Genomic DNA, 15,673 nt, shown 5'->3' with positions numbered 1-15,673 from the left:
CTCCCTCTTCCCCCAGACTCCCCCTACCAGAGTGGAGTGGGAGGCTTGGATCCTCTGCCTTGCAGTGGGGTAGGGGCTTTTGCCCAGCACGGGGGGATGAAAGGTGTGTCTCAGGGCTCCAACAGGAGTTGGGCTGAAGCCCCGAGCCCCAGCTCTTGAACTTCTGGCTGTCAGATGTGGCTGGGAGTGGGGGGGAAGAGAAGTGTTTTATAACCTCTTCCTGCTTGGCTAGAAAATTAAACTCTTGCTGACCTTTCTGGCAAAGAAATAAGTGGCTTGATTTTCAAAAGTGGAAGCTGCTGGGTAGGCATCTAAAAGAATTTACTAGCCTAACTTTAGGAACGCATTTTAAAATCTTGGCCTGTGTCTGTTTGCTTTCTAAAAAGGTGAAACTGTACAGCTGAAGTAATGCAGAGTTAGCAAATCTTTTGAAAAACACCACTCATTTTTCAGGTTTCAGCTTTGACAACAATAAATCCATTTCTAAATAGCAGCTTTTATGTATGTTTAACAGAATGTTACATTCCTCAAAAAGGCAGCTGAAATACTCAAAAAAATATATTCTCCAAACATGCATTTCCTGCATTTGTCAACATGTTACTGTGAATCATGCATCTGTAGCACAAACTTAAGCTGGCAGGCAGCTACACCAGCTGGGAAAGGTAAAATAAAGCCCAAACTACAATTCAGTCCCTCTCCTCAGAGTTGACTTTATTACCAGAAGGGGGGGTGGGGGGGGCAGGAGGAGAACAGAATAAGAGACCAGCTACTCAAAACACTTGCTCCCAGGCACCAGAGGCCTTTCCAACTTTCAGCAAGACAAGGGCAAAGGATGCACTTTTCCCTCTGGGCAGCTGTCTTGGCTATCTTGTAGGCCTCCTGCCAGGTCCCCACAGAGGAACTTCTCTCAAAGTCTTACCTCAAACATCTTCCAAGACTGATTCAGAAGCATTCTTTTATAAAATCTCCAGTTGGCAGTCACATGACACTTGGTCAACTGACCCCTCTTCACCATGTGCCCTGCCTGAAGACCAAATCCTAGCAAACCCTTGACCAAAAGATGCCTTGTCACCATAGCAGATGTGCCGACCATGCCTGTGCTTACAAGCCAATGTTCTGTTACACAATTATAGGCAACAGGCACTGTTTTCATAAAGGAAAAAGTAAACTAAATTTTAGTAAGGACCAGAGTCCTTTTAACTTCAAATTACATGCTTGTAAAAAAAACTAGCATTGTTATATCCTAAAAACTCACACACCCCTCTTTTCATTGTTTTATTTAAAACAAACAATCATCATCTCCAAACCTTTACTATATTTTCTATCAAAACAGTCAAAAATACTTACCCCACACACCTGCTGCTAAAGATTTATTCTGGTTTGGTTCTCTCTCATATTCAGGATTCAGAGAGGGCTGAAAGGAAATAATTTTTAAATTATTGCTTAGTTGGTTCATATTTCAAGACTGATTATGAATGAAATTTAGTATTGGAGAATCACATTAAAATTCATTTCAAATGTGAGATCCTTTCTCAAAGGAAATAAGTTCTTAAATAGATAGGACTGAGGATAGACCCAGGTTTGTTTCTGAAACAGACCAATACTTTACAGTAATTTACATTCTGCTATTTTTCTCTGGTGCCTAACCCCTCTCCAATATCATGTCCTTCATAATGGGCTTCTCTCACACTGCAATCAATGCCATTTTGTGGACTCCTTGTCCAGAAAAGGAGGAGAATGGTGTTGGTCATCCAGAACAGAAAGGCTCAAATCCTCCTACATCCTGCAATTCCCAGGTTTCACAACTCAAGAGGAAGATTCCAGCCTGGGTTTCTACATGGCAGAAAGGCTACTTACTTATTCTACTCCCAGTTTCTGAAAAGAAAGTTGTGTAGAATTTATTATGCAGTACTTGCCATGGTAAACTGCCGTAAAATATTGTAATGAAGGATTTGGAACAGACCTAGGTCCCAAAAGCTATCGTCTATAAACAAATGAATTGAGTACTATACACTAATACAATTACAATAATAAGAGGAAGTAAGAACAGAAACAAGTTAATGGATAAACCATCAATGCCCTCTTACCTATGGAAAGGGTGATCTCTGTATAAGATGAGCTGAAATTGGTGAAATCTCATGAAGTAGCTTGCATAATGAGCAAAATGGCACTTGCAGAAACAATGAAACCTTGTTTATTATAATTACAAGTAACTTACAAAATCCTCAGCCTCAAACTGCTTGGGTTCTTCCTTGTCTTCCTTTTTCCCAGTTTCATTGTCAGGTACATTATTTTCATGCAGCAGTCCTTGGCTTTTTCCAGAGTGGAAAGTGCTGGTACGAGAGCGGGAACCTCCACTATGGTATCCTCCCCCACGGTGGTGTGTGTTTTCTGTCCCATTCCTGCCTTGTGAACGCCAACCATTTTTCTCTTTTCTCCCAAAATGTCCTTAGATTTTTAAATTAAAAAAAAAAGTGATTACAAGCAGTTTTGAAAGAATTTCTACGTTGCAAAATTGATACAGAAAGTTAAAATCATGAATGAATCAAATCACGTTTTATGTTCATTCTGGATCTGATAGCATAGTGAGTTTCTTTTCACTCATACAGGCAGTAGAGTAGGATCTCTACTCTGTACTAAGGAGACAAGCTCCGTTTCAGAGCAAGACTGGAAGTAGATGGCCCCAAAGGAGCTTGGTCTGACAATTAAATATTGTCAGGCCCCTCTCCTGTTTGCTTGTGTGTATGTTGCTGTCTACAGCACACACTAGCTGGGTATTAATACCGCTCCTTTTCAAAAGAGCAATACATTGCACCCAGTGGCACATTGTTCTAACCAATCCGAGGCCATCCTACCTGCCCTGAAAGAATACCCCTTGTATTGCTTCCATTCTCCGTGCCTCCATTCTCCTAGGGATTAAGCCTTCCAACGCTAAAGCATTCAGTGTTTGCATATTAAGAAAGGAAAGAAAGTCTATACTTTACAGAATGTAAAAATACTCCTGAGGGAATTCTGCACCAAAAAAAATTAAAATTCTGCACACAATATTTTAAAGTTCTGCAAATATTTGTCAAATGTGGAGGCTCCAGCATGGCATTGGGGAGCACAGGCCACTAGCTGCACAGAGATGGGAGATCATTGTGCAGCTCCCCTCCAGGACACAGACTCAGTGGTGAGGCTGGTCCCCAACCCTGACACAGCACAAGGACTGGGCCTGCCCCAGAAACACTCTAGGGCCCTATCCCTCCATGCCAAGTGCACCAGGTATGGGCAGGCAGGATCCAAGTGCGGAGGGGCTTAGTGTGTGGGGGATCCAGGTGTGGGTTAACAGGGTTCTGTGTGGGGCAATCTGGGTGCGAACGGCTCAGTGGGGGATTCGGGTAGGGGGTGCGATCCTGATGCACAGGGGCTTGTTGAGGGTTCTAGGTGCAACGATAAGGGGACTCGGCAGGTGGGTCCAAGTGAAAGTGGTTGGGGCTCAGCATGGCTGTCTGGGGGGGAAGGGACAACAGAGCTTGGCAGACGGGTCTGGGAGTGGGGGTTTTGGGGGGGTCCAGAAGTTGGGGGAGTGCGGTGGGGATCCAGGTTGCTCATCATCAGGGGCGTCTGGGTGCAGGGGGAGTGAGGCTCGGCAGGAAGGTCTGGATACGAGGGGGTTGGGTGGATGGGGGAGCAGCTCCCTCTATATGGATACCTCCCCTTGCAGCTGAGGAGCAATGGGTGCAGGAAGCACTGGGTGGGGGGATGGGGGGGTTCAGAGCTTCCTACAGCCAGGGGAGAAATCTGGGGGCAGTTCTGACATGGCCCCAGATTCCATGCTGAGAAAGAGGAAGTCCCAGCCCAGCCAGGACTAGCAGCTGAGCCTGACACAGTAGGAGCCACCAGCCAGCTCTTCCCCAGTCCCGCCCCTGACCCCACAGTGATTTACCTCTCTGCCAGCTGCCCTGGGCACCCAAAACATACTGCTGGGTAGGGTCGCATGACCACTCTTGTGGCTTCCCTTTGCTTCCCAGTCAAAGTCAAATCTGAGGGGGACAAATGCTGCACATGCGCAGTGCTGAAGAATTCCCCCAGGAGTAGTAAAAAAAACATTAAAGCTCTACGAAGAACGCTTATAAACACACAGCACTGACTGAGGTTATTCAGAAATAAAATTATACCTCCATTAGGACGTCCAATACTAGGATCAAACCCATCTGAAGAGTTATGTCGTCTGCGGTTTGCTTCATAACGATTCTCTGTCCATGATAAATTTTCAGAATGCTTTTCAAAATTCAGTGATGACTGGAAATAAGCACAAACAGTATATCAGTGAATGTAAGAACGGCCATATTGGGTCAGACCAAAGGCCCATCTAGCCCATTATCCTGTCTTCCGACAGTGGCCAATACCAGGTGCCCCAGAGGGAATAAACAGAACAGGTAATCATCAAGTGATCCATCCCCTGTTGCCCATTCCCAGCTTCTGGCAAACAGAAGCTAGGGACACCATCCCTGCCCATCCTGGCTAGCAGCCATAAATGGGCCTATCCTCTATGAACTTATCCAGTTCCTTCTGAACCCCGTTATAGTCTATGCCTTCACAACATCTTCTGGCAACGAGCTGCACAGGTTGGAAGTGTTGTGTGAAGAAATACTTCCTTTTTTGTTTTAAACTTGCTGCCTATTCATTTCGTTTGGTGACCCTTAGTTCTTGTGTTATGAGGAGTAAATAACACATCCATATTTACTTTCTCCACACCAGTCATGATTTTATAGACCTCTATCATATCCCCCCTTAGTAGTCTCTTTTCCAAGCTGAAAAGTCCCAGTGTTATTGATCTCTCCTCGTACGGAAGCTGCTCCATACCCCTAATAATTTTTGTTGCTCTTCTCCAATTCCAAGATATCTTTCTGAGATGGGAGGACCACATCTGCGTGCAGTATTCAAGATGTGGGCATACCATGGATTTATATAGAGGCAATATGATATTTTCTATCTTATCTATCCCTTTCCTAATGATTCCCAACATTGTTAGTTTTGACTGCTGCTGCACACTGAGTGGATGTTTTCAAAGAACTATCCACAATGACTCCAAGAGCTCTTGCTTGAGTCATAACAGCTAATTTAGACCCCATCATTTTATATATATAGCTGCGATTATGTTTTCCAATGTGAATTACTTTGCATTTACCAATATTGAATTTCAGCTGCCATTCTGTTGCTCAGTCACCCAATTTTGTGAGAAACGGAACAGTCTATTAGGATCCAATAAAACAAGCACTTTTGGTTATGAGAAGCAAGATAAAAAACTTATGGGAAAGTTGACAACAGGAAGTTTCTTTAAACCTCTCTCAGTTCACCATAGGTCATGTATTGTGGCAGATCCCAGATAAACTAGAAGGGAGAATGAGCCAAGATTTTTAAGGTTTTTTGATTCTGGTAAAGAGCACTGCTAAACTGCTTTAAATTGAAGTATTCAAGTAAATCAAACCAATGCTTTTACTAACATTCACGTGACAGATATGGTGGTTTTCTCAAATATACTTGGGAAATCTTACTGAATTAAGTTTAAATATCTGTGGGGCACATTGTATTAAATGAATGATCTACATATTATTGTGGGTGGGATTGTATGTAACCTCTCAAGGGGGGAGGTGTAACAGATGTGAGACATGGAGGTTCAAAAGAACTCTACTGAACAATGGACTTTTGGATTAAAAAGCATTAAGTGGTTTTCCTGGGGAACATCTAGGGGCAGGTGAATGCAAATTCCCCACTTCTGATTATGCAAAAACCTAACCTTTTGAAGCTATGCCCCGAGGAGTGGCCTATTGTCTGCTGATCACCTGTTACATGAGGCCAAGATTAAACACACAAACTGTATACAGGAAAGACTGAACTATTCATGGTTGTTCTGAGTCAGAGACCTATGGACCTGTAAGCATGGGGGAAACCCAGTGGTGGGTTTTGGAAGATTAACACCTACCCAAGCCCGAGGTTGGCATTGGGGGTGACCTCTGATAAGCTTTTTAGTATGTGTGTAGGTTCTTTCATGTGTTTTCTCTGCAATGCTTTCACCTTAATAATAAATGTGCTTACTCAGGAAGAGCTGCGTGGTAACTTGTGACTACTATTCATAGTCTTTGGAGAGAAAGTGAAGCACAGACACTGGCCTGTTTAGGCAGTCTGGCTTGCTGGGGATATCACACTTTAGTCAGGGAATTGTGCAGCCTGGAAAAACCTTAGTCAAGAGGGAGAGACAAGCGGGTCTGTGCCCAAGAGAGATTACAGCTGCAGCCAGAAGACTAAAAGTGGGCGCCCTTGGTTGACCACAGAGGAGGAAATACAAGTATTGAGGAAATACAATTTCCTCCACAGAGGAGGAAATTGCCCTGACCTGTGACAGCTCATTCCTCAGACTGAGTAGGAGCATGCATTACACCATTTATCTTTACTACTACTTCTACCTAGCTATGCTGCTGCTTTGGCTGATTTAACATGACAGCATTTTGCTAACAGGGCCTCCTAAAAACAAAGGACATTTTTTAAAAAATTAAAAAGAAACTATTCAGAAACAGCCAAAAAAATGGGAGCCAAAATTTTATTTTCCCCTTGACATTTTCAGTGGACCAATCCATTATCTGTGTGGACCTAAAACGTCTTATGCATCTAACAGAACGCAGCCACAGTGTTAGGGGGTGGAGAGGTATATACTTTTTGCAGTAAAAAAAGAAGTTTTCATATACAGATACTCGGAAAGCCAGGTTAAGGAACATGTGTGTACATTTTTAAAACATATTATGGGAGCAGCACAAAACCCACTAAATAATGATGATGGGTTTGCCATGCATCGTTAATGCCATGTTTTAGAAGTTTAGTGCCTCCGCAGACTGCACAGAAAAATTGTAGGTTTTTAATTTTGCTCACTCATTCACTATAAGACATTCATTTCTGATAAATTTATAGTAAGTGGCAGAGTGACATCTCAGGGGCGTAAAGAAGTGTCTGAGGAAATTCAGAAGTTATTTTTATTCAGTGCTAGACTGTAAGAGAAATCCAGAAAGCAACAGCACTGTTTTTAAAATAAATGTTTATGGCAGTCTACTGAGTTACAGTGAAATAGACAAAACATCCAACTCTGAACACAGGGGAGGCAGTTAAATTACTTTTTAGAACTTCAGACAAAATTCAACCCATTAAAGGGTGCCTGAACAAGATTTCCATGTGTCTTTATAACACCACAGCCACTTATTTTTTCATGCTAAGGTGTTATACAAGAGAACTCTGGCAGAATTTTTCTACAAATTCCAGCTAGCATAGGAAAGTGGAACTACCCTTCCTACATCCCTCCTGGGAGGAAAAAAAAGAGTGGGGAAAGAAAGGAGGGTAGAGCCATTGGTTTGTTACTGTAAGGTGGAGAGTGTCAGTTCCACTAAAGACTCCACTTCCTCATTTGAGAGAAGACAATCTGATTATCTAAATTCCCAATAAGTGTGCTATTAAGTGCCACGCAGGCGCTCTGGGCTGCAGCAGGGAGAGATGCCTCTCCCCCATCCCCGGATCTGCCACGGCAGGGAGAGGTGCCGCTTCCTTGGCCCCAACCCAGGACCTGCCAAAGCCCAGGGGAGAGGCTCCCCTCCCCAAGCCCGGACCTGCCGCGGCTGGGGGAGGGGTGCCTCCCCCACAACCGCAACCCAGTCCCGGGCCTAGATGTGCCACAGCCAAAGTAGGGGCACCTCTCCTCTGACAGGTCCGGGCCAGGCCTGAGTTGGGGCCAGGGAGGGGCGCCTCTCCCCCAGCAGCTCTCCATTTGGCCAGAAACATGGCTTTAAGCAGGGGTGGAGACGTCGTGGACTTCTTGGGGGAGGGACTAGAGCTGAGAGAAATCGGAGACTCTGTCCCTCCCCAGAAATCCCAATATTGGACCTTTGTTCCTGTCCCAAATGGAAGGAGCCGTGAGCGCTGGCTGGGGCAGGAGGGAGCACAGGCTGCCCCTCGCTCTGCAGTGGGGATGCACGAGCTGTGCTCCCCAGAGGCTCCAGGCAGCATTGGTGGGAGGCAGTGCTGCTCCACGCTGCTCTTGAGAGGCCATACCTGACACGCTGCAACCTGGGACTGGGCTGGGCCTGTCAGTGAAGTAGCACAGGCACTGCAGTGCCTTCGGGTTGCACTTTTCCTGTTCTGCGAGGGGTCACTGATAAGGGCTCGATACTGCAAACATTCACCACCCAGCACAGTGCACAGCCACTGATCCCAAGGGGACTGCACATCTGGAAGCACCCGGACATGGGTAGGGCTCAGGTGATGCCCAGGTTTGTGCTGGCCCACTGCACAGAGCAGAATCTCACCCTCTGTCTGATGGTGATTGTAGAAGCTACTTGTGATGCTCCCAACAAGGATGCAAGAGTAGGAGCACTAACCTCAGGCGCCCCTCTCCCAGCCCCAGCCTAGACCTGCCCTGTCTGGGGGAGTGGCGCCTCTCCTCCCACAGCCCAGGTGCTGCTCTGGGGAGAGACAGTGAGCTGTGGGGAGCCTCTCTCCATACCACAGCCCCGGCATAGCCTAAACCCCAATCCCTGGCCCCACCCCAGAGCCCGAACCCCCAGCCGGACCCCTTACCCCCCTGCACCCCAACCCTCTGCCCCAGCCCTGAGCCCACACTCTCAGCCCACTGCACCCCAACCCTCAGCCTCCTCCCACACTCTGAACCCCTCAGCTCCATCTCCGCCACATGAATTTTATGTGCACCAATATGGAGGTGATGTGTGAGACAAAATGTGTGCACATAAAATTCATTCTGCACAGGCGTGGGAAAAATTTGAGGGAACGCTGCTGGTTAGTATGACTCAGAGAGCTCAGTGCAGGCAGAAGTCCATGTCCTTGGCTGAAAAGTGATTCAACTCAGGAGGCCTGGGAGCCTGTGGAGGAGAGAGTGAGCTACCTAAGGAGACTGAGCACTCACAATCAGGAGCATCTATGTGTCTTAGCTTCATGTGGGATCAAAGGGATTCTAGGGCTACATGAGGATATCTGAAGACATAGGGGTAAAATCCTGACCTTACTGGAGTCTGTTACATTAAACAGCTTGACACTGCCCAGCAGCCATGCAGAAATTCCCCCAAAAGGGCAATATTTTCAGAGTTGGGTGGATACATCCTATGCACACCCACATCATATATCATCTGAAACTTTACTTACATGTACATTTAGAGAAGGTATGATGTGGAGCCGTCAAGTGTTGCCACATGAAGGCAAAGTGAAACAATGGTACCCAAAACGAGAATGTCTTCTTCCACAGTTCCAGAAGCAGTAACATGACTTTGGCTACAGTTTTTACTGTTTAAAGTGTTAATTTTAACTTAATATGGTCAGTATTGGTCAAAGCTACCAAATGACAATGTATTAAAAAGGTTTGTATTGGTTTTATATGAGCAAGTATTTTTTTCAGAAATGATGAAGCTGTTTAGCATGTGGCAAAAATCTAGCCACCAAAAAGGACAAGTCACTGGCCAAACTCCCACCATGTGAGAACAGTTCTGAAGAGCATGTCAAAAAGAGCATTTTGGCATACAAAGACTTGGATGTCTCTGCACATAGGTAAACCAGATATTGGACCATTGTTGCAACATGGATGGAAAAATGTGGATTAATTACTTCCTGTATTCTTTAAGGGCAGAATGGCATCTGAGCTTCTACAAGATCTTTTTTGTGCCTGTACCAAGAGGGGTCACTGCACAATCAACAGCATCTGTAGTCTGAACAATCTTCCCTACACAATTGTGTACATGCAATGGCAATGACAAGTGTGGTAATCCAAAAAGAAATGGAGTACTTGTGGCACCTTAGAGGCTAACCAATTTATTTGAGCTTAAGCTTTCGTGAGCTACAGCTCACTTCATCGGATGCATTCAGGAGCTCACGAAAGCTTATGCTCAAATAAATTGGTTAGCCTCTAAGGTGCCACAAGTACTCCTTTTCTTTTTGCAAATACAGACCAACATGGCTGCTGCTCTGAAACCTGTGGTAATCCACGTACTCAGCGATCACAGTGATGAAGAGGACAATAAATGTTGTCTAGAAATGTCACCAGCATTACTACATTTCAATGATACCTGTCCAAATTTATTATTTGATTTTGTTTTACCCTTTAGATTGTTGTTCTGATGCTTTGAGATCAAAAAAATCCAATTGTATGGCTTGAAATAATACAATCATTAACAGAAATGCATGCAACGTGGTCATTTTAATGTATGTGTGTCATTGTTTATCTATGGTAACAGCACCACTTGACAACTCCACAAAATAAGCTCTCAAATGGTGTATTATGGCACATGTGTATAAAGATGGCAAATTAAGTCAACCAAATTGGTGGTGCCTGCCATTCACCTGAAGGCTGTTCTGTTTGGGGCCACCTCTTGGACACTATACTTTAAGCCTCCAGAATTAGAGGTCTCTAGGCACACTCTTGCATGCATGCTATTATATTCTCAGATAACCCAACTGTCACACTGTAGAAGGCAATTTGGGTAGCTCCAGACAAAACTGGTAATTTGTTGTGTAAGTAACTAGTTTGCTGACTAAAAATCAGAAGCACAGCTGTTCACATTTCTGCGTGCCTATCTTTCTGAAATTCGAATGCTAAACTGCTAATATGGGCAACAAGCTTTAATTTTCTTAAATCAGGTAAACAACAGAGGCAGCTACAACCAAGTTTTGAAGTTTGGAGTTTTCAGGAAAAATTTCAAGTTCAAACCAGGAACTCCCTTCCCACCACCACCTACAATGCTTCCTCCCTCTTTTCCTTAAAATATGCTCTCACAACTCACTTCAAGCTTGCCTAAAAACAGTGAAATTCAATCAAGCCAATGATGAAACTTTTTTTAGAACCACCTAGATGCATACATCCACCTCCCACACAACTCTACTTACCTTGTCCCTTGTATTAACTATTCTATTCCCCAGAATCAACTTTCAACTAAATGTAGTGTCTAGCTCAGTGGTCTCCAAACTTTTTACACCCAAGATCACTTTTTGAATTTAAGGGCAACCCAGGATCTACCCCATCCATTCCCCAAAGCCCCACCCACTCCATTTCCCACCCCCATATCACTCCTTCACCCTCACTCACTTTCATCTGGCTGGGACAAGGGGTTGGGGATCAGGAGGGGTGTGTGGGCTCTGGGCTGGGGCCAGGGGGTTCGTAGTGTGGGAGGAGGCTCTGCACTGAGCCTGGGGCAGGGGCTGGGATGCAGGAGGGGATTGCTGGCTCCAGGAGGGAGCTCAGGGCCAGGGTGCGGACTCCGGACTCCGGCTGGGCAGCCCTTACCACAGGCAACTCCCGGTCAGTGGCGCATTGAGGCTAAGCCAAGTTCCCTGCCTGCCCTGGTCCCATGCCGCTCCTGGAAAGGGCCAATGCCCCTTTGCAGCCCCTGGAAGGGGGGCTGGGGGACACGTGGCTCTGTGCGCTGCCCCTCTCTGCAGGCACCATCCCCAAAGCTTCCATTGGCCACAGTTCCCCGTTCCCGGCCAATGGAAGCTGCAGGGGTGCTTGCAGGCAGCATTGCAACAAGACCCCTATTTCCCCTCCCACCCCCCCCCCCGACCCTCAGGGCCATGGGGGGATGCTAGCTGCTTCTGGGAGTGGCATGAGGTCGTAGCAGGCAGGGAGCCTGCCTTATCAGCAGCCCTGCTACTGAGATCATGATCCATGGGAGAGTCCCGAGGATCAACCAGTTTATTGCGATCAATGGGGTGGGGACCACTGGTCTAGCTGTTATGGTTGTGCCAAAAACCTTGAAAACCTGAACCAATGCAACAACGTCAGACTGGAGACAGACTGAAAAAAAAAGCTCTAAAATGTTAAAGGAAAGGAGAGGGAGGACCAAATGAAGATTTACAATCTAACTTGAGTAACTACTTGTTTTGGTACCACAAGTGGCTGGGCTTGGGAGAATACCGACCTATTTTTGTTTTTTCCCCCATCACGCAGCAGCCAAGGCCAAGCAGGGCCTAAGGAGTCCAATAAAGCCCACAAGAGTATTCAAACCTCAGTGAGTGAGACTGAAGCCCAGCAACCATTCACTGTAAAATGTACATCCTCATTCTGGAGTCTCAAGTGGGGACTCTGCCACTCCACCCCCCCATGTGATCTCTAAACAATACAGGTGTCCTATTTATTGGTGAAACATTACAACAAATAAACAAACATATATGAGGGATAACATTTTATATTTAAAATGTTTGGGAAAGCAAGAAAAGTGTTGCTGTTAATATTCTGCTTTCAGAGTTATAAATTGAACCTTGGAACAGGCTGCCAGGAAATAACTTATCACCACCAGGCGGAGCTGCATTTGCTGTATTACTGATAACCAGTACATACAGACAGACAGCAATTGTAGAAGGTAGCTTCATGTCTCGTTTATACTTTCACATATAAAGATCTTGTAATACTGCATTTAAATGTAATTAGTTAAAGGCATTTGATTTTTTCTGTCCTTTGGGCATTTCAGTCTTGGCATTCAAATAAAGAATGTGGTAATGTACATGAGAGTCTCAAGCCTCTACTCAAAATTAAATGGACAGTAACTGCCAGATAATAAAGCTTGGCTGATAGACAACCTGGTACATCTAAAGACAATTAACGAGTAAATATAAACTCAGTATATTTCTCCAAATACTGTAGCTCAAAAGTTCCTTTAGCTGTGCAATTAACTCTTCAGTAAGTTTTAACAATAAACACCCTCTTAACTGGCTAAATATTAATGATCCCTTTATTTAAAAGGAAGTGTCAGTCCCAGGTAAAAAAATTAATCTATAAATATTTTATATACAAGTACAAACAATATAAGTATCTAATTTGCTGAAATTAATTTGCGCATATACAAAATCAGACAGTTCACATTTTCACCACACAATGGCGCTAACGCTCTGTCAAGCTTGTGCTGGAGACAAAAGTAACAGTTTTGTAGTCATCAGGATCTTTATTGTTAATATCTAAAAATTGAGAAATTATCTGGCACTCCATTCTTCAGACAAAAAACTGATATTCAAGAACATGGGACAAGAAAGCTTGTTGCTTTACAAAGTAATATGGTAGTCTTGCAAAAATCATTGAAGTTTACCAGCCTAGGTACGAAAAATTCTTTACTGAACTGTTTTTATTTATGGAGGGGGAGGGAGCGAGGAGCAGGGGAACAACAACCTATCATCCTCAAAAAGAAACTCCCAGCAATACATTTAGCCTACCTGTAACATGGATCATGCACATTCAGACAATGTTCACAGAAGCCTGACTACTTGGTGTTGGGTTCTCCCAGTGCTAAATGTATTTTGTATTAGTACTCAGGTTAGCTATTCAGTAAAGAGGTTTCTGACAATGATGCATTAGCTAGAAAGAAGTACTGCCAAAAGGTACTGGTGAAAAAAACTTTGGTTCTTCAAAAAGAGCTTAAACAGAACATACTCTAAACATATCTAGTTTAAGTGATCATACTTGTAGCATTAGGTAGAGATACTTGCACGCTGCAAATCTCTATCAGACTTTCTCCAAGTCCAGGGTGTTTGAATTCCTGAGGATCTATTTTCTTTATAAAAACCATAATTAAAAATAAACTGATACCATAGGAGCTTGAAGGCCTGGAATCTGAAGGACCTTGACACTGTAGCTCACCATAAAGCATCAGACAGGAGTTCAAGTGTGCCATATCAAAATCCTAAATAAAGATCTTGTTTATAAGCAATTAGAAGGTGAAAGAGCTGCTGCTAGCTAGGATCTCCAGAAAAATACTTCACCTCTTGCTAATCTGTACTTTTGGTTTCAAACTAAGAGCTACCCTCGTGACTGCTCGGCCTAGGTGGCTGCCTATATGGAAATCAGGAAATTGGGATCAGAAGTGGAAGATGTGGTTATGTTTAGACAAATAACCATTCCTGTTCCTAAATTTTGTGTTCTCATCCTAAGTCCAATATTGAACATTGCATAAAGACCATAACACAGAAAGCAGCCTGTAAATAAAGCTGCAAGGTCCACAGAATGCATTCCACCTTACTATTACTTTTTTTCTTTTCTTTCCCAATTTAATGACTTTACAACAAGGGAATTTGAAGTCACATGATTACTATGCAACTGTCATTGTTATGAAAGAAAACTCAGATATAAAAGGCTGAACATTAGAGTAGATTTCAGTCATGCCAGAAATCTGGCTTTTTCACTGGAAGTTGCTACTTCATAATGACAACAAGTACACCAACAGAGGGGGCTAAAAAAATAAGTATCTTTACGAGTATGAGAGAGGCAACTTTTTAAAGTTTCTTAGTATATCCTTGTATGTTCAGAAGGACTTCAGAAAAGGTACCTTTGTTGATGATGGCGGAGTAGGAAAATTAAGCCAGGCTGGAGCAAAGTCATGCTGCGCCATTTAGGTCCAGTCTCTCCAAAATCGGTGAAACAAGGCTTCAGCACCTCATGGCAAGTCCCTGTCATTTGGAAAAAGTTGATACATTTTAGACTTGTATCTTAACAGGATGATGTATAATTTTGTCTCATTTCCAACCATGCCTCAATTTTCCTGATACTACTTTCAAGAACAAATCTACTCCCACCCCATAATATCAGAGTTCCTCAAACATTAGTAACTGCCCTCACAACACCTGTGAAGTAGGTAAGTATTATTTACAAATATGGAACAAGACACAAACCAAGTAACTTGCCCACGGTCACACAGGAAATCTGTGGCAGAGTCAGCTCCTACCTCCCAGTTCAAGACCATCCTTCCTCAAAGAATTTTTCAAATCTGAGTTTCTACAGTTAGGCCTCTAAATCCATATTTAGATATCTAAGAAAGTGGCCTGATATTCAGAGCTGAGAAGCACCCAAAATTCTCACTAGAGCCAATGGAAATTGTGGAAGCTCAGCTCCTTTAAAAGGCAAGCCCCTTGGCTCGAGTATTCTCCAATTAAGTATCTCTGGCTTCGTAAGTGTGCAAGCTTTAGTTAAAAACTGATATTTTATGTCATTCTAAGTATGTTCTGTTGGAAATTTAAACAGAAAAAAGTTAAATGAATGTTTGCTCACGCACTGGAGTATTAGGGCACCAAATGAAGCTCTGAGTTTTCTTACTGTTCAGTACAACAGTGACAGCATATTAATTTTCAAGTTAAAAACAGAATTTAGAGTATTAACCTCTGAAATCTAAAGCTACTAAGCACAAACTATTGTATTCTATACCAATATAGGTACAGAACAATTATTTTGGGAGAATGTAATCAAGGTATTTTTGGAAAAAAATGAGACATGCAAATGGTTGGTGCACGGGAAAGGCATTTTAGGAGGGGGAGAAGTGGGAGAGGGGAAGAATAGGGTCAGAAGTTTGGGGCTTCACTAAGGGAAGAAAGATAATTGGGAATGGATGAGGGGGTTGAAGGACTCCGATGGCTGTCAGGCAGTAAGTGGGGGAGTAAAGAGCAGGGACACCTGTCAGCCCCACATTCTACTCATGTGCATGCCAGGATGTGGGCAGTCTTAAGCCCCTCTCCCTACCCCCTATGTGAGCTGAGATATGGAGGGGCCTTTCCTCTCCAGGGGTGCCTGAGCGCCCCCCCCCCACCATGTGTATGCCAAGATCTGGGGACCCCTGCCCATCTATTGGGGTCTAACCCCCGCTCATGCCCCTTCATGTGAGCCAGGTTTGGG

General features: G+C 44.1%; 1 protein-coding gene across 3 annotated transcripts in view; it reads right to left on the bottom strand.

Annotated features, from left to right (window-relative positions):
- GPBP1 (GC-rich promoter binding protein 1) overlaps nt 1-15,673 on the bottom strand; it is a 60,722-nt gene that overhangs the window by 14,985 nt on the left and 30,064 nt on the right. For all 3 annotated transcript variants that reach the window (XM_084629657.1, XM_084629659.1, XM_084629658.1), the window contains 4 exons: nt 14,337-14,457; nt 4,161-4,284; nt 2,219-2,448; nt 1,348-1,414 (listed from right to left, as the gene is read on the bottom strand). In XM_084629657.1, the coding sequence (XP_084485783.1) occupies nt 1,348-1,414; nt 2,219-2,448; nt 4,161-4,284; nt 14,337-14,399 (484 nt within the window). In that variant the 5' untranslated portion in view covers nt 14,400-14,457. The remainder of the gene's footprint in view (nt 1-1,347; nt 1,415-2,218; nt 2,449-4,160; nt 4,285-14,336; nt 14,458-15,673) is intronic.

The sequence above is a fragment of the Lepidochelys olivacea genome (genome assembly GCF_965140295.1).
Source record: "Lepidochelys olivacea isolate rLepOli2 genome assembly, chromosome: 5".
Lineage (NCBI taxonomy): Eukaryota > Metazoa > Chordata > Testudines > Cheloniidae > Lepidochelys > Lepidochelys olivacea.
This window is presented reverse-complemented; position numbering and strand designations above follow the sequence as displayed.